The sequence below is a fragment of the Bubalus kerabau genome, chromosome 14 (assembly GCF_029407905.1).
Source record: "Bubalus kerabau isolate K-KA32 ecotype Philippines breed swamp buffalo chromosome 14, PCC_UOA_SB_1v2, whole genome shotgun sequence".
Lineage (NCBI taxonomy): Eukaryota > Metazoa > Chordata > Mammalia > Artiodactyla > Bovidae > Bubalus > Bubalus kerabau.
This window is the reverse complement of record NC_073637.1, coordinates 28,421,246-28,439,934: the sequence shown is the minus strand read 5'-3', so window position 1 is coordinate 28,439,934 and position 18,689 is coordinate 28,421,246. Positions and strand designations below refer to the sequence as shown.

Sequence of the window (18,689 nt, the reverse complement as noted above, 5' to 3'; positions counted from 1 at the left end):
GCTGATAAAGATAAAATGCTACCGAAGTTTTCACCAAATCACCACACTTTTTCCCTAAAGAACTCTCCCTTATCTCCTTTAATCCCTGGCACGCCTCCATGCATCTCATGGGTTCTCCTTCATGAAAATGTGCTTGCAGCATGAGGAGAGCCAGAAACAGAGTGAGCTTAGCAAGGGGTCGATTTAAAGCAGCAGCAGCGGCACATCACAGCGGTAACTGTGCCAGTGCCCCTGCTGCCCACGGCCACCCCAGGTCATCCGGAGGCTACAGCCTGGAGCTGCAGGGGGGCACAGTAATGGCAAAATGCCAGGATGAAGGCAAATTCTCCATAAGTTCCCACCGTCCATTTCTAGCCACTTCTACAGTGCAACTCAAGTTTGGCCACTTCACACTGACATTTTGAGGGTTTTTTTTGTTTGTTTGTGTTTTCTTTTTTTAAGATTTTTTGATGTGGACCACTTTTTAAGTGTTACAGTATTACTTCTATTTTATGTTTTGGGGTTTTTTTTTGTTTGTTTGTTTTGTTTTTTTGCCACAAGGCATGTGGGATGTTAGCGCCCCCACCGGGGATTGAACCTGCGCCCTCTGAACTGGAAGGCGAAGTCTCAACCACTGGCCTGCCAGGGAAATCCCTTGAGGTGTTTTTTGCATTAACAGTGAAAACAAATACATCATGTGCTTAGTCGTTCAGTAATGTCTGACTTTGCGATCCTGTGGACTGTAGCCTGCCAGGTTCCTCTGTCCATGGGGATTCTCCAGGCAAGAATACTGGAATGAGTTGCTATACCCTCCTCCAGGGGATCTTCCCAACGCAGGGATCGAACCCAGGTCTCCCACACTACAGGCAGATTCTTTACCATCTGAACCACCAGGGAAGTGCACATCTGAATAATCTCACAATTTTATATAATTTTTTTCTTAGTTAAAGAGAATGTTCACATTGCACAAGTCCATCTAGGAGCCTGACCTAAAAACTGAACTTTAACTTCAAGTATTCCTATTTTCGATAAGAACTTTAAGTCTACATACCATCCCTTCATTAAAAAGTACATCCAGAAATATCATTTCATTAACATCTAGGGAAAGGATGATCTGAAAAGTCACTGCCTATTCACTAGTAGGGAAGATCCCCTGGAGAAGAGCATGACAACCCACTCCAGTATTCTTGCCTGGAGAATCCCATGGACAGAGGAGACTGGCGGGCCACAGTCCATGGGGTTGCAAAGTCGGACACAACTGAAGCGACTTAACACACACACACACACACACACACACACACACACACACACACACACACACACACAGAGTCAGTCACAGGGAGATTCACCCTGCGATGCTCGTAACAGTCTACAGTAAGCAAGAGGCAGGAGCTTCATAGCCTATCTCAGGGAGAGAGGATGGGATTCTTTTTTTCTTTTCCCTGGGGGTGGGATTCTTATGCTAATGCTGCCCACCTGTCCAGCCAGACCATGGCCAGGGAGGCAAGCACAAGTGAACAGCATTACAGGAACTCTTAACCAGGTTTTTCCACCACCACCACTTGCACCGCCTTCAATATTCTCCAGCACTTGATACCCATGGCCAAAGCAAACAAGCAGAACAAAACAGCTCTTAAGATTAACACCTCTTCCTTACAACTTAAAACAACTGATTTTGCTTCCACCCGGTTAGCGTTCAAGTCTAAGAATTCTCCTGCAATCAGTGGTACGCAATTGTCTAGAGTTAAACACAGTAGGCGACAGAGAAGAGACCAAAAACACTATAAAAGCAGATCACGAACACCATGCTCTTCACAAATGGGCATCAACATGACATGTTTCCTTCAAGTGACTGCTGGGGTGCTGATTTTAATTCAATCACTGAAAGAAGAATTAAGGATAGGGGGTCTCACAGAGTCAGACACAACTGAAGCGACTTAGCAGCAGCAGCAGCAGCAGCACCCAGTCTTACGAGATCTTCATTCTCATCACTCAACCCAAACCAGAGCACAAGCTAGTAGAACCATAAGCGCCTCTGTGCTGACTTTTAGCTTTTTAAAGTGTTGCTGATAGCTTAGCATTTTGCCAACTTCCTTTAAGTTTGCCGCCAGGACCTGGACCCAGTGCCATGGCCCAGGCCCTAGAAGGTCCTCTGTTTTTTGTTTTTTGTTTTTAACAGCAAGTGAAGAAAAAAACGAAACCTCCCTCATGGTGATGCACCATCACCTACTAAGGTTTCGCAAGGCAAAAGCACAAGTTTGCTACTGACTTCCTTCGCTGATAAAGAGCTGCAGCCAGTAACAAGGGCAGAACAAGGGTCAGCTCCCCATGGTTACCTAGAGATTATCTGCAGACTGACAGCTGTAACTGCAGAGGACAGAGACTGATATTGAGATGTCAAGATTAAGGTACATTCTCCAAGTCAGGGCCAGCGATGCTGTTTTCCTAATTGTCCCCCTGAGCCTTCTCCCAGCTCTCCTTCCCCGGCCAACTACCTCTCTGCAGTGCCAGAGACTGCCTTTCTGAAAAAATGATAAAACGAAGAAGAAAGAGCAGCAGAGAAGAAAAGGTGAAAGGAAAAAAAAAGAGTGGGGGTGGAAGAGTGGCAGTGCATGCGTAATAGTGAAAACGAAGGACCAATTTCATAAAGAAACAAGCATTAGACACAGAGGGGCAAAGAAAAGTTAAAGGGGAAGGGAGGAGAGAATAACTATGAAAAGTATCCCCAAACCACTTGAAACTAAAATCTTAAAAATGGCTGTAATTCATCTTTCTGAGAAAAAATGTTATTTTTACATTATTTTACAATAAAGTAGAAAGACAGCTTTCTCTGAAGTCCAAATAAAGGAAATTTCACTTTGATAATCTATCATTTTAGGAACTGATACTAATACTACACACAAACACATACACACACACACACACACACACACACCCTGCAACAATACCACGTACTGTTTATACCTTTAAAAAAGTTACTAATTTCCCAACTTTACGAGGAGGGTGTTGACACCTGTACTGGAGGCTGACTCATTATTAGACTAAACAATTTTAAGTTTATTTATATCTGCATTAGTTTTTTACACTCTTGTTTTCCAAGATAACCGGAAGCAGCTGCTGTGGAAAGAGTATAGTGCTGCGGTGTTCAATATGGCGGCTACCATCCACATGGACTACTGGTTTGCTTTATGCAGGTACAAATGCAGATGGGTTCTGCCTGTAAATACATCCTAGATCTCAAATAGTCTGTAAAATACCCTGTTTGTAATTATTTATTCTGATTATGTGTTAGAATAATATCCTGGATACATCAGGTTAATTAAATACATAATAGTAATATATCATTTCTTTTTTTAATGTAGTGACTAGAAAATTTAAAATAACACATGTGGCTAGCATTCACTGCTCCTATTGTATTTCAGTTGGACAGCACTGGTCTAGAACCTAGTAAGTACACAAAGAAATGATGGCCAGGAGATTGCACCTCAATGACAAAACTCCCTATCCACCTCAGTGAAGGCCTTGGCCTTCTCCCTGCCTCCCGCCACATCACCAACCTTGTCCTTAAATAGGGTGTGGCACCTAAGAAGCACTCAATAAATATTTCTTTGATGGAACTGAATGAAGGCAACCCAGTACAACGTAAAAAAGCAGTATCTAAAAGTGACTTCTTAAAAGTTAAGAAAATTCACTGGCTGCTTGGGACAGTTAGCAGATGGATCATATGCAGGCTGATCCATAAAGTCAATTTAAAAATGAACTTCTCGTTATCTATGGTTTTGAGAGTCGCAGAAAACAATACCCTTGTAGAAAATAAAAGCCGCTCAGAGGCAAGGCTACCTACCATTTAGCATTCGGCTCATTTCATGCTTTCAGAGTGTGGGGTAAAAGGACAGATGGGGTAGAATGTTTTCTTTGCTCTAAGTCTACACTTGGCATTTTCCATTTTAACCCTCTGAATCGCTGGCCTCTGGAATAAACCAGCTGTGCTCAGGGGAAATGCAGGCGGTACTCACTGAGCAGTAAAATATACGGATAGGACTGGTCAGAAGAAACACCTTCAGTCTTCATGAAAGACAGGGGGTTACCGGAAACAATCGGGGAGGGGATGGCTGCCCTAACCCCAGGTGTCTGAAGACCAGTGCCTGGAGGAGCGGGTGGGCTCCCTCTGAATTCCTCTGTGGGCTCAGCAGGGCAGCTACTCCAGCAGGCCTGACCCTGCGTGCCTCTCAGCAAGGACACACTGACCATAGCCCCCGGGCGCCACTCAGGTCAAATACACGTTTTCTTCGGAGCTGATCTGTTTCCCCATCTCCACCAGACATCATCAGGGGTGTCAAAGTGTAAGTCTGTCCAGAGTGCTATTCACAGAGACACATCCACTCTCAATGAAAAAGGTCCTTTTCTCTACTCCTGACCACAATTTTCATAAATGAGGCAAAAGATGCAGGTCCACTTTTTCCATGAAATGTATTTAGTAGTTGCCAATTACTCTGCTTATGTCTGCAATTCTGTTATTTACCGGGTGAACTGAGAGGATTTCTCTATTTGACATTTACCAGGAAAAGGGTTTCCCAGAAAGGCTATTTTTTTTTTAAGCTATTCATAACACATCACAGAAAGAATGGGAAAAGCTGCAACAGTGATTCTTTTGGATCCTTTTTTTATCTCCCATGGGAAAATTAGGACACAGGAGTTATTATCCATCACCTCAATCTAAGTGGTCCTTTAAAGATGCATTCTGCTTCTGTCCTCCTTCACCATGACTGTATTTCAGGACAAATTAATGAGAGCAGCACAAATACATCCAAAACATACTTGTTCTAAGAGCACAGTGGGGCTTCCTAGGTGGCATAGTGGTAAAGAACCTGCCTGCCAATGCAGAAGATGCAAGAGATACAGGTTCAATCAGTGGGTCAGGAAGATCCCCTGGAGAAGGAAATGGCAACCCACTCTAGTACTCTTGCCTGGAGCATCTCATGGACAGAGGAGCCTGATGGGGTCACAGACTCAGACATGACCGAGCGTGCACACACAAACACATAAGGATCCTAAGAATCTCACGGACTTGCCCACCTCAGAGTATAGTCAATAAATCTACACCTTTGTAGATTCGAGCGGGATGAGTCATTCAGAAACTCGGAAGTTCACCTGTGACCTGTAGGACAACCCACAAGCTCTTCAAGAGAAAAATGATATCCGGAGCTTTCCCTCTGGGTAGTTCTCACCGGCGTCCACCTGGCCCCATTCTCCGCTCTCTCCCTCCTCCCAAGGATGGTGCTGGGTCCCTCTGCACCTTCCCAGTGCACCCGTGGACACGGAGCCTGGTCTGAGGGTCATGCTGGGGAGAGGGGAGTCCCCCTGGCCCTGGTCCCACCGTCCAGCAACACTGAGGGACATGCAGGGCCCTGGGCTCACTCCCTCTCTCTCTCTGCCCTCATGTCTCCTAGGCTTCCAACTCTCACCTTGCCTGCCTTTTCCCACCCTCCACTCAACTCAGTTGATGCTTCACAGCTCAGCAGACACAGCACCTGCCCAGAACACCCTCCCAGGCCCCCAACTCGCCTCCTAAGACTGGGTGCCGAGCTGCCCCCCAACACACAAACTCACCACCGCAGCGTGCCTTCCAGAGGCAGCCCGCACCCCCCTCCGCCCAACAAGCCCTCCTCCTCTCCCCCAGGGAGCAGCATGGGGAGCCTGGGCATCTGTGAACTGCTCCCAGGAACCGAGGGAAGGGATCCAACAGCTCTGACCACATGCAACCCTAGAATGAACGCTTGGGGTCATTCCCCCAACTCCACAGCAAGCAATTCTAATGCCTGCCTGATGACAAAGGGTCACTTTTGAGTCCCCACTGAGCATCTGACACAAGGTTAGATTCTAACGGATGCTACCACTCCTCTCCCTGTGCCTCTAACCAAGAGGGTGGGTCACCCCTCATTCTGGAGAGAAGGCAAGGGGCCCTGAGGTGGAGTCGCTGGGGTCGTGGGGTCAGGAATCAGTTGGCAGTTCTCCTACCAAGAAACTGTAGACTCCAAGGTCTACACTCCCGCCTCCACACGGCTGGTTCTCAGAGCGGGGCTCCAGGAGCTCGGGGTATTTTTTGTAGGTGACACTGAGATGTCACCAAGCCTCTCACACTCGTTCTCTCCGAATGCACAGGACTTGGCCAGAGGCTCATGACTTGCCTGCAGACTGCACGAGGAAACAGCTGTTAGAACGCAGCATCTCAGAAAAGGTAAAACAATGCCACTGAGGTTTTGTTTTCTTGGAACACAGCTGCTTCTCAGTTACAGATTGTGATGAACATTAACACATAATGGTTTATTATTTTTACTCGTTTTACAAACAAGTAACAAATATTTCAAACTGTCCTCGCTTTAAATTTCCAAAACAACAAATATTAACACATAAAACTCCCGTAAAGAATCTTGAAAGTCAACTATATACGGCTGAGTCCCTTCGCTGCTCACCTCAAACTATCACAACATTGTTAATTGGCTATATCCCAGTATAAAATGTTCTTGGTGTTAAAAACAATAAAAATAGAAAGAATCCTAGAGTCACCAACAATTTTAAGGAGCGTAAAAGGGACTGAGATGCAGAGAAAGACAAATACTGTATGATTTCACTTACATGTGAAATCTAAAAAAGCCAAACCAATGAACAAACACAACAAAACAGGAACAGAGTCACAGACACAGAGAACGCACAGGTGTCTGCTGGAATGAAGGGGGTGGAGGGGAAGAGAAATAGGTGAGGGTGACTGAGAGGGACAAACTCCCAGTTACAAAACAAATGAGCCACAGCTGTGAAACGTACAATGTGGTGGATACAGCCCACGATTACCTAACATCTTTGCATGGTGACATATTGTAACCGGACTTACTGTAGTGACCAGTTTGAAATGCACAGATATTTCAAAGCACCGTGTCGTGTAACAGAAACTAACACTACAGTGCTATAGGTCAATTACACCTGAAATACAAACAAAAATTCATAGAAAAAGAGATGAGATTTGTGGTTACCAGAGGCAGGGGCTACAGGAGAAGGAATTGGAGGAAGGTGGTGAAAGTTACAAGCTTCCAGTTATAAGATAAATAAGTACCAGGGGTACAGTGTACGACATAATAAACATAATGAACACTGCTGTATATCATACGTAAAAGGTGATATGAGGGGAGAGCCTAAGAGGCCTCATCACAAGAAAAAAAATTTTTTTCTGTTTCTTTAATTTTGGACTTAGATGATGGGTGCTCACGAAACTTATTCTGACAATCACTTGATAACATATGTAAATCAAATCATTATACCATACTCCTTGTACACTTAATACAGGGCTGCAGGTCAACTATATCTCAACAAAACTGGAAGAAAAAAATTAAAATATAAATAAACTATTTAATGATTGATAGGAAGGAAGGAAGGAGGGAGGGAGGGTGGTCTGAGATGAAGAGGGAAACTACTGTCCTAATCAGCTGTTGAAAAGAAAGAGAAGCTAGGTTTTCTCTTTCCCTCTAAGCTGTATCATCAAATCATCAAGCTAGTCTGGAGCTAACATTAAAGACTGCGTCCACACAATGAACATATGGCCCGATGAACTCTGGTGTCTGTTCTAATATTCTCCTTTGCTGACTCTTCATTATAAAGTGACTTATCTTCAAAGATACTTAAACATGTGATAGAATTTTAAAAATATCTGTTCACTACCCATGAAACATCTAAAAAGCATAACTTCTATTAAAATGTAAAAAAAAAAAAAAAAACACTCAAGATAAAAAAGTCAATAATCCTATCTGAATGTGCTAATTCAGCAAATTACATGAACATTTCAACTTAATTTGGTAATTTCCCTGCTACACAGCATGGTTTTGAACCACCATTGTGTCATATACGAAGTGTAAAATAATTTTAGTAGTTCTAAAGCAAAACATAATCAGACAGATGATTTGCTTGAGGCATGTGAGTCAGTCCCAGGGAGAGAGAGGTGTTGAGGTTACTGAAGGATCCACTCCATTAAACTCACCACACCCAGAAACACGAGCTAAAAGGGGGGTGATATTTGCACAAGTCAAATTTAATGTTTCATAACTAAGGCCATATTTCATAACATGTAACCTGTTCCTTAAAAACAAAAGTGACTTTTTACTGTATTTAGTACACGTGAAATGACACAAATTACAAAGTAAGGTTCTCACTGCAGCAGATCAGAAAGTAGAACCTAGAAGAGAATTGACCTTTACGGGTTTCCCTGATAGCTCAGACGGTAAAGAAGCCGCCTGCAATGCAGCTGACCGGGGTTCAATCCCTGGGTTGGGAAGATTCCCTGGAGGAGGGCATGGCCACTCACTCCAGTGTTCTTGCCTGGAGAATCCCATGGACAGAGGAGCCTGGAGGGCTAGTCCATGGAGTCACAAAGAGTCGGACACAACTGAGCAACTAAGCACAACAAGCATGCACCGTAAGCTAGAGATCACACTCTCACGATATGAGTATATTACCCTACTTGACCTCAAGGCCCTTTGAGATGGGCACTTCTTCCTCTCTTACTGATGATGAATCTGAGGTTCAGAGAGGGTAAGAAATTATCTCAGGTCACCAAGCAAATAAGGAGAGCTGTAATTCAAACACTCTTCTGATTTCAAAGTCCACGGTCATCTCGAGACTTTACGCCAGTATGATTTTCAGAACTGAGTGCTTCAAAAGCTGAAGAGGTTCTGCAAAGTTGAGGAGAAAGAAAGAAGCAAATACCATGCAAAAATGTTCAAAAAGGCAACTAAACTTAGATAATAAAAATACCTCAAATCTACTTGTTTAATATACCTCATAAACAGTTCCAGGTTAGTCTATGATGCTGTGCTCGAGAGGATGGAGCTGGAGATAAAGAGAAATGCATTTGGTGGCCACCGGTATCTACCAGGGCACAGACCCCAGGCACTAGGGGACTCAAAGCCCACACACTCATCTATGTCCTCTGAACCTCTGTTAAAACATCTGAGCTCTTAAAATGAGGGAAAGCTGGAGGAGATCAGCAGTTTCCACCCAGGGATGGGATTACTGTGCTTGTCCTCCAGGGAGGAGAGAAGATGCTGGGACCAGGAGGTGTCTAAGGGCCACTGCTCTGAGAAGATCCCATGTTCTGTAAGAAACTTTGGGGGAACAAGAAGGGACTACTCCCTGGAAACTAAGTCAAGCTCCTTCCTGCCCTAGGAGCCACCCAGGTGGGCCAAGGCCCCAGAAGCTGGTGGACAGCCCTCCTGCCCTCCCTCCATGCTGTCCACGGTCTCCGGAGCCCATTGCCATCACTGCAGGTGAGGCTCCAGGATGGGAAGTGGCTCTCTCTGGGGGAGCACAGGCCAGGTAGCTGAGGCCCTTGTGGCCCCCCGACCTCAGGACCCATCCTGAGAATCCCCAAGTGTGTCGGGCCTGTAAGCACAGCTTCCCCAAACCCCCACTGTGTCCTAAGGTCCCCCAGAGACTTCCTGATCTTCACTTCCCTAGTCCCACCAAGGCAGAAGCGTCTGAGTCTCTGATCTAAATGCCTCTCCACCCGCGATGCCCCCTAAAAGGCTCTGTTTCCAGACCCCACCCTTTTACCTGCATGTAGCTTCATTCTCTCCCATTCCCATTCCCCAATCCCTGGTCACACTGTCCTCACAAGGCCTGGGCTCCAGACTCACAGCTCATTTCCAGGTTCCCCCACCAGCCCAGGCACTGTCTAGTCCATTATCACTGGTAAAGTCCAAATTCTTTACAGCAGAATATAGACCTCTATGCCCAGGCCCTGCCGGCAGCAAACTCAACAACCCATGCCCCCTCTGATGTACTTGCAATGCGTCCTCAGTTCACACCCCTGGCTAAGTCCTAACCAGGTTCCAAGCACCCTCACCAACAGGCACCGCCTCTCTCTGGACACCTGTCGCATAACCATGCATGGTCTCTCCCTCTGATTTATACTTTCACATATCAGTCATGGTTTCCCAAATTGATTACAAGTTCGTTAGGAACGAGCATTGTGCCTTACAGCTCTAAAATCACACTGTGCCATCTACGCTCAGGGCTGCAATCACAGTGGAAGATCAATACGTATTTCTGAACAGTACTCCAAATACTCTGTACGTACAGACATTAATTTATTTTTCCTAGACCCAGGGCACAAACACCAACACTTATAATGGAAAGATGTCTTTGGGAATACTAGAGCTTAAAACCTAAATCTGTCTGCTTATAAGTTCTGTAAGATGAAATCCCAGCTGATAAAAAGGGAGACCTCTGCATTCAGTGCTAGGTATCCAAATCTATTAAGAGACTGAACACTTTCTGTGGATTGTTGTTTACTATGATTTTCTGCAGGCTGCAAGTTAAGTTCACACTAACATTCAACAACTGGTTCAGAAGACATGTTGTAAGGAAAATAACAATAAAATAAAATTTAATATTTATTAAAAATACGATTTTTAATTTTTAATTAAATCATCACCAACTCAATAAACATGAGTTTGGGTAAACTCTGGGAGTTGGTGATGGACAGGGAGGCCTGGCGTGCTGCAGTCCATGGGGTTGCAAAGAGTCTGACACGACTGAGCAACTGAACTGAAAATATGATTGATAAAAATTATTTTAAAATAATGATTTCCTAAAAGAGGTGGGAGGCACTACCACAAACACATGAAACATTGCTGGAAACCAAGGCTCAGTGTGTTTTTAAATTGGAGAGAGGGGTAGAGAGAACAGCATAGAAAAATAAAGAGAAGGGAAAAACACTTGGGTCCAATATCCACCTCCTCGCTGGCAATGACAACAGAGCTCCTTGCAAGCAGGACCTGGGTTTGGCTTTTTATGCACTCTTAGCTCCAGCACAAGTCCTAGGGCAGGGGGATTCAAGATTTTTTATTTTTTCGAAAAAGTGGATAAATGCACAAGCCACTAAGTGAGAGAGTAAGTTAAGGAACTAATAGAAGGATGGTGACTGCAGCCATGAAATCAAAAAACGATTACTTCTTGGCAGGAAAGCGATAACAAACTTAAACAATATGTTGAAAAGCAGACACATTACTCTGCTGACACAGGTCCGTATAGTCAAGGCTATAGTCTTCCCAGTGGTCACATACGGTTGTGAGAGCTGGACCAGTAAAGAAGGCAGAACGCCAAAGAATTAATGCCTTCAAACTGGTGTTGGAGAAGACTCCTGAAAGTCCCTTGGACCATAAGGAGATCAAACCAGTCAATCTTAAGGGAAATCAACCCTGAATATTCACTGGAAGGACTGATGCTGAAGCTGATGTTCCAATATTTTGGTCACCTGACGCAGACAGACAACTCTTTGGAAAAGTCCCTTATGTTGGGAAAGATTGAGGGCAGAAAGTGAAGAGACTGTCAGAGAATGAGACGTCTGGATGGCATCACTGATGCAATGAACATGAACTTGGGCAAACTCCAGGAGATGGTGAAGGATAGGGTAGCCTGACGTGCGACAGTCCATGGGGTCACGAAGAGTCGGATACGTCTGGGCTACGTACGTTCAGTCGAATACGACTGAACAACAAGAAGTAGAGGGAAAAAAGATTCCGGAGCAGCTTTCAAGAAAACAAAGGACCTGGAGTGAAGAAGCGTTCCCCAAAGTTAATGGGAAACCTCGCGAGAGCAGTGCGTGACGAGGCCGCGTCACCGCGAGGCCGCGTCACCGCGAGGCCGCGTCACCGCGAGGCCGCGTCACCGCGAGGCCGCGTCACCGCGAGGCCGCGCCCCCCTTACCTGAGGCACAGGCACTTTCTGCGGGGTGCTCTGGGGCGAGGGGTGGAGCTGCGCCCAAGGCTGGTGGTGCGGGTGCGGGGGTGAAGACTGGTGGTGCAGGCCCGGGTGGGGCTGCAACGGAGGGCAGCTGGGCAGCTGCTGGAAGGCCGGCTGCGGCCCGGGGTGCTGCTGGCCGGGGAGCAGGCGGTCCTGGACGGCCTGCGGGTCGGCGAGGCTCACACCGGGGCAGCCGTTGGGCCTCAGGTGCGGGGCCGGGGACATGCCCAGGAACGGGCGCGCCGGCGGCAGGCTCCGCGGGCCCAAGCTCCTCGGTCCGAGCCCCAGGGCGCCGCCTGGCGGCTGGTGAGCCGGCTGTTGGTGCGGCATGCTCGGGTAGCCGCCCACGTCCATGGGGGCGCTGCCGGGCCGCACCTGCGGGGGCGGCGTGCCCGCCGCGCTGCTGCTCATCGCTTTCAGGGGTGACATGGGAGGCGGGGAGGCGTACGATCCCTGAGGCTGCGAAGGGTGCATAGTTTGCGCGTTCATTTGGTTCAGTGAGCCGCTGGGGTGGACGGGCTGCTGGTGCAGGAGTCCTGGGGCGCTGCCGGGCGGGAATCCCACCGCGCTGGGGTACCTCGGGACGGACTGGTTCAGGGGAGCGCTATTGGTAAGGCCTAGGTTCTGGTTCATCCCTGTACTGTTAACTAATCCCTGATTTAGGTTGCTGTAAGGATAGCGGGAGTACTGCCCTGAGTTGTTTATAGTGGGTGAGGGGACTGTCTGGCTCCGAGAACTAAAGGTGAGGGTCTGCGGCCTCACGGCCCCTTGCGGAGCGGGGTTGGGGGAGAACCGGGGGCTGTGGGCCACCGAGTCCCCGTGGAGAGCGGTGGGAGGGTGGTGGTGGAAGGGCTGCACCGCGTGGCGCAGGCTCGGGGCCACCCCGGGGCTCTGTGGGGGGCCGTGCGACAGGTGGCCCGGCCCGGGGCCAGCGATGAAAGGGTTTCCCTGACTCAGGCCCTCCTGGCCCGGGGGAAACTGGCCCATCCTCGGCTGCGGCTGGCCATGCTGCGGCATGGAGAAGTCCCCCCGCGCCAGGTAACCGCCTAGCTGCTGCAGGTGTGGGGGGTGGCCCTGCCCGGAGGGCCCCGATGGGGCCGGCTGGGGCTGCGGAGGCGGCGGCGGCGGCGGCTGGTAGGGGGCTCGGATCTGCTCGGGCACCTGCACGGCCCGGGGGCCCCACATGGAGCTGCCGTCCACAAAGGACTGGCCCCCGTGCCTCTCATTCTGCAGGCCCGGGTAGACGCCCATCTGGCCGCCACCGCCGCCGCCCCCGCCACCTCCGTGGGGGACCTGGGGGACGGGAGGGGTGTGGTACTGCGAGTGAGGAGACGCCAGTCCGTTCCCGGGGGCATTGCTCAGCATTCTGTTGGGCTGGTCCATCAGGTGCATCTTCTGCGGCTCGTACTGGTTATAGTGATCGAAGTGGGTCAGCTTGCTTTGATTCTGGTTGGTGGAGGGATGGTGGAGGGAAGGCTGCAGGGAGGCGAAGCCTTGGTCTATAGGCATCTGCTGACCCATGGGGTTCACGGGGTTTTCAGGGTAACCACATTCGCCCAGGCCTTCGAGGCCCTCATTGAAAATATTCCCGTCCTCGCCAAAAAGACTCATCATTCCTGGATCCGCCATCTTCTCCCAGCACACGGCTGGCTCCTCCAGACCAGAGCGCGGGAGCTCGTCTGTGCTTCACTTCACTGAGGGCTTGTCCTCAGAGCCTATAATCCTGACTAATCTTCTTCATGTCACTCCATATTTCTTTAATTCTCTTGGACCCTGCAGTGTCAGGCAAAGTCTGGATCGAGGTCCTGGAAGGGATCGGGGAGGTAGTGGGGAGGAAGGAAGAAAACAAAGAATTAGGGACAAATGATTAAAAAAAAAAAAAAAAACCTGCCAGCATTTTACACGTTTGAATTTGGTCTCCACCAACAATACTAATCTAGCCCCCTCACTGAGCCATATTTTATAAATCTAGTTCACTTTAAGAGAAACTCATTAGCTTCTACCAAAAGCATTGTTATGATCGGTTACTTAGAAAGCAAGCAAAACACTAACCTTAACCTTAAATTAATCCATTCACTACACTTCCTCGCGTTCCATTCTTGGATGGAACAGAACAAAAGAACACAACATGAAGCAGCAGCAGCTGCCACAGCAGGCCAGCAGATGCATGACTATCGCCAAGCAGCCCATCTGCTGCACTAAAGCCCTGGAAATGCTCCGGTTACCAACAGCCCGCCCTTAACCTTATTCCCCTGAGCGGTGTAATCAGATGAGCAGCCGCTGCACCAAGGGCTGTGAAAAGCTCAACTTAGTTAAATTGACTAGAGGATTATACAAATACCAAAATCAGTCATTTCGTACAAATTGGATATTTACGGCCCACATACAACCAACAAGGAAATGGCAACAGGGGTGTCGAAGGAGACAGGGGCAGCAAAAATAATGGAAGGCCCACTTGCAAGTGGTGTGACCACTCATCACTTCCTTAAATCTGATGGCAGGAACAGACGAGGCCAGAGAGAGACCGGAAGGAAGACTTTCATTCTCCAGCATCCCCCACTCACCCCCACCAGAGGAAGACCTATCACAGGTTCATCGTTCACCCACCAGCCCTTGGCTCTAGGAATGGACCACTGTGTGACTGCTTGGACAAACTCTAGTTGGATGGACAGTTTCTAGACAATGCCTGTTCTCCTTGGTAGAGACAGAAAACCTTTACCCAAACCGTTCAAAACTGAAACTTTTAACAGAATAAAGTTCAAAATGTCCCTGCAGCCCTCTCCCTAGCCCTGACCTCTTCTGGGACCAGGCAGGCCAGAGCAGGTGGGGGAACGGGGGAGCAGGCCCACCCATCTGCATCCCAGGTTTACAGCACGTGGTGGATACTAAGTAACACTCTGCTTTATGCAAACACTTCCTAAGGATTCTGTATCAGATGAAAATAACCAATTTAAACAATGTTTCCACAATCAAAACAGGAAAGTTTTTTTTTCAATGCTAATTAAATCAACAGGCCTAATAAAGAACTAATTCACATAGGAAAAATGTCCAAAATCTTAAACATCTTTGGAATTTAACTCATTTTTTTCCCTCTTTCATAAGCACATGAAGCATTGTGTGATACTGCCCAACTTGAAAAAACAGTATCTTGTTGAAGAATTTCAAAAGGGATGTTATAAACAGGCCCGGCCATAAATCCTACTGACACCCAACCACATAAGCATGGGAAAGGGGCCGGCTGGAGGGCTGGCCAGCACCTCCAGCACCGTTGAGAACTCACCCCAAGACAGATCGAAATTCAGAGTCCACCGTCCTATTCTAACACACCCCCAACAAGGGGGGGATCTTTGCCTACAGAAAATGTAAACAGCATTCCTGCTTGCTGTCAGAGCTACAGACAGAACACCTGAGAGGGTCTCCGGGTCGGCTGTGCTCAGGCGACAGCTGTCAGCTGAAGCCAAAGGTCTCTTCACTTGGCCGCTAACTGCCGTGAATTTTCTGATCTACTTTCTCCAAAAACAGGGGTCAGACGGGTAGAAATAAGGTGAGCGTGAAAGCCATTTTATTTACAGACACGCTGCTGCACTACACAGCTGCTTTAAAATTCAAACTCAGGAGCAGTCGAAATCTCCAGTGCCAAATGAAACAAATATTTATAAATTGAATTTACTCCTAAAAAGCCTACACAGTCAGTCTTCATTTATTCAAGGCTCATTCTGGCTTTCAAGGAAATAAATACAGGAATGGACTTGATAATAGCTTAAACCAGCCGTGCAGACTAACCACTTACCAAAATAACCTTTCAAATTAGCTTAAGGAAGGTAGCATCTAAGTTGCATGTCCTGGATGGCCTTATTTTATAGGATAATGGCTTCATCCTCCCAGGCCCTCCACGTGTCACAGGAGGGCCATATGGGGTTCTCAGCCAGCCTCTAGGGAAAAAGAGTCCCGAGGAGTGGATGACCTGGGACACCACACTCCGAGCACTGCCGGCCTGGAGAGGCAGCCGGGAGCTGGCATTCACTTTAGAAGGCTAAGGAGAAAGGGAAAGAGAACTTGCCTCCAGGCCAGGGAAGCGACAAAACAGAACACACACTGCGAGTAATCCTAGCCAACACTTGGGTCTCCGGTTCCCTGCGCCTCCCACCCAGGGGCTACCTTCCAGCAGTAGGGAAAACGGCAGTTACGGGGCACAGTGAATGTGCCACCTACCAGAGCTACGGCCCCAGGAAGGTGAAGTCCAGGCAGGGGAGCCCAAACACTAGGCTCCAGTCTGCCGCTGGTAACCACTCGCGCTTGCTGGGGCAGCCACCACCCAGCCTGCCCCTTTCCTGACCTCGAGACTCACTCCGCTGGCGACTATGTGAGGAATCCATCTGGTAGCTGGACTTCATATTTCTGATCTGAGCTAATCTAATTAATTTATTTTGGTCTTTTTTTTTTTTAATTTGATCAAGACCATTTGAATGCCCACTTTTCCCAAGTCACAGCTGCAACACTTAATTTTGTTCCTATCAAAGATATTCATATAAGCTTCCTTTCCGGAGGGCTGGCCCTTGTCTCCATTCACGGTCAAATTTTCTGTGTCTACACCAGCACTGTCCAACGAAGCCACACAGATGATTTTGAATTTTCTAGTAGTCACATTTAAAAAGTAGCCCCCAAAAGAGTGAAATTAATTTTAATAATTTTTATTTATCCCAACATATGCAAAATATGATCACTTCAACATGTAACTGATATGAATGAGACGGTTTATATTTTCAGTACTGAGTCGTTGAAACCCAATATGTACTTCACACATACAGTATATCTTAATTCCTACTAGAGCCACATTTCAAGTCAGAAAGGTACATGTGGGAGCAATAGCTACCATATAAGATGGCACAGGTATAGATTATTAAAAATAAGAAACAGAAATACAAGTTATCAGTGTTATCAAATAATTCTCATCATTATCACTTCGGAAATAAATTTGCAAGTTGTATTTACATTTGATTTGGCTTTAAGTGAAAATCAAATTAAATCTCAAATCGCGTTTATGTATTCAAAACAGATTTATTGAGTCTCTACTGTGATCCAGGCAACTGATCACAATTGCCAGAGATGTATCAGTGAATAAAAACAAAGTTCCAGGACTTCCTTGGTGGTCCAGTGGCTAAGACTCTGTTCCGTGCTCCCAATGCTGGGGGCTAGGGTTCGATGCCTGGTCAGGGGAACTAGATACCACATGCCGCAATGAACAGTTTGCCCGCTGCAACTAAAAGATCTTACTCACTGCAACTAAGACCTGAAGCTGTCAAATAATAATAATTTTTTTTTTTTTAAAGTTCCCTTTTGTCCTCTTGGAGGTTACATTCATCTGTCGTTTAAAAGTTTATTTAAAACTTTTTAAATAAAAATTAAGATTCATGGGTTATGGTAAAAATTTAGGATACCATTTTACAAAATATTTCTTGGTAATTCATGACGACAAGTGCTTTAACTGTCTGATATTATTTACATTTTAGTACAGACACCTATAATGACACAATCACGTCCTTCTGCTCAGCACTCTACTCGCAAGTATTTCTGAGTTCAGAAGGATCTGGAGGCGTGTTTGGGGTAAAGAGAGGCACAAGGAGACAGCCCTGCTGAGGGGGTCGTGGACACCGGACCAGAGACTCGCTGTGCAGCCAGCGATGAAAATTTAGAGCTGGCCAGTGCTTTGCAGACCTCTAATCCAAGCCCCTCTTCATTTTACAGATGAAGAACACTTCTATGGACTGAGAAGAGTAAACCTCTGATACAAAATATTTTAACGACAAACAGTTCCCAAAGACCAAAGAGAAATGTACAGATGAAATGTCAACTCGCCAGTGAGGGCAAAAGATTAAAGGTCTTAGACGGGGTCCTATTTATTCAGAGATTGGTCACTAAAATAACTGCTAAAACCACTAAACAGAAGAGAGTTTCCTTTCAAGAAAATTTTCACTTATACTCTCTGTTACGTTTAGGAAGCAAGCCAATACTATCACTGTATTGAGGCTATTGGTTAATATTTTGGGGAGTAAGTAGGATGCAAACTAGCAACTCCAAAAAGCAAGTAAACAGCACCCAGAAAAGAGGGGTGGGCAAAAGCAGGGAGTAAGACACACCAGAATGAAAGAAACAAGCTGTCTGAAAATACATATTAATATTTTGAAGGGAATCTCTGACTTTCCAAAGCTTACATAAACAACAATTTACTGCCATGCTCTGGTTCAAGTAGGACGGCGTCTGTGTCGTCAGGTGTTAATTTGGTGTCTCAGTGACCTGGAAAGCCAGACAGGAGAGAGGTGAACACAGAACACCTTTCATTTCCCTGGACAAAATACTCACTGCAGCTCAACCACTCTGTATCCGGCTGTGGCAGTCAAATGCCATCCGGGTGCCACCCACTTTTTCATAAAAATCCAACCCATGGGGCAAGTGTGAAGTCAGAGGCAGCTGCCCTGTAGAGGCCAGTGACCACCTTAGTGTAATGTGGCTTGATGCGCTTCCTTCTCTCTGCATTTCTCTCCCCCACCTCTCAGGAGCCTGAGGTTTGCGACATAACTTGATTGCTGTTCTCAGGACTCGGGGAAGCATGTGCCAGCATTTCCAAGGGAGTGTGGAGCGGCAGGAAAAAAGGCACCTCCTCACCCTCAGCACAGCCAGGGAGATACCTCAGACCACCAAGGCCACAGATCACACCAGAGCGGGGAAGGACCCCCGGCCAACAGCAGGGATGCACAGAAGAGAAAAGGCTCCAAATGGCTGGGCTGCTCCTCAAAGAGAATCCTTCCAGCTCCATCACCAGGTCTGTGGATGGTGATCCCTGCACCCCGCTATGGGCCCCCAACAACCACCAGGGAAAGCAGGGGCCTGCTCAGGCCGCCACTTAATGTGGGAGGAGGCAT

The 18,689-nt window shown here is 47.1% G+C and overlaps 1 protein-coding gene across 3 annotated transcripts in view; it reads right to left on the bottom strand.

Moving 5' to 3' along the window:
* The window catches only part of CHD7 (chromodomain helicase DNA binding protein 7), a 190,595-nt gene that overhangs the window by 114,750 nt on the left and 57,156 nt on the right, over nt 1-18,689 (bottom strand). For all 3 annotated transcript variants that reach the window (XM_055546063.1, XM_055546064.1, XM_055546065.1), the window contains exon 2: nt 11,734-13,574. In XM_055546063.1, coding sequence (XP_055402038.1) covers nt 11,734-13,398 — 1,665 coding nt within the window. In that variant the 5' untranslated portion in view covers nt 13,399-13,574. The remainder of the gene's footprint in view (nt 1-11,733; nt 13,575-18,689) is intronic.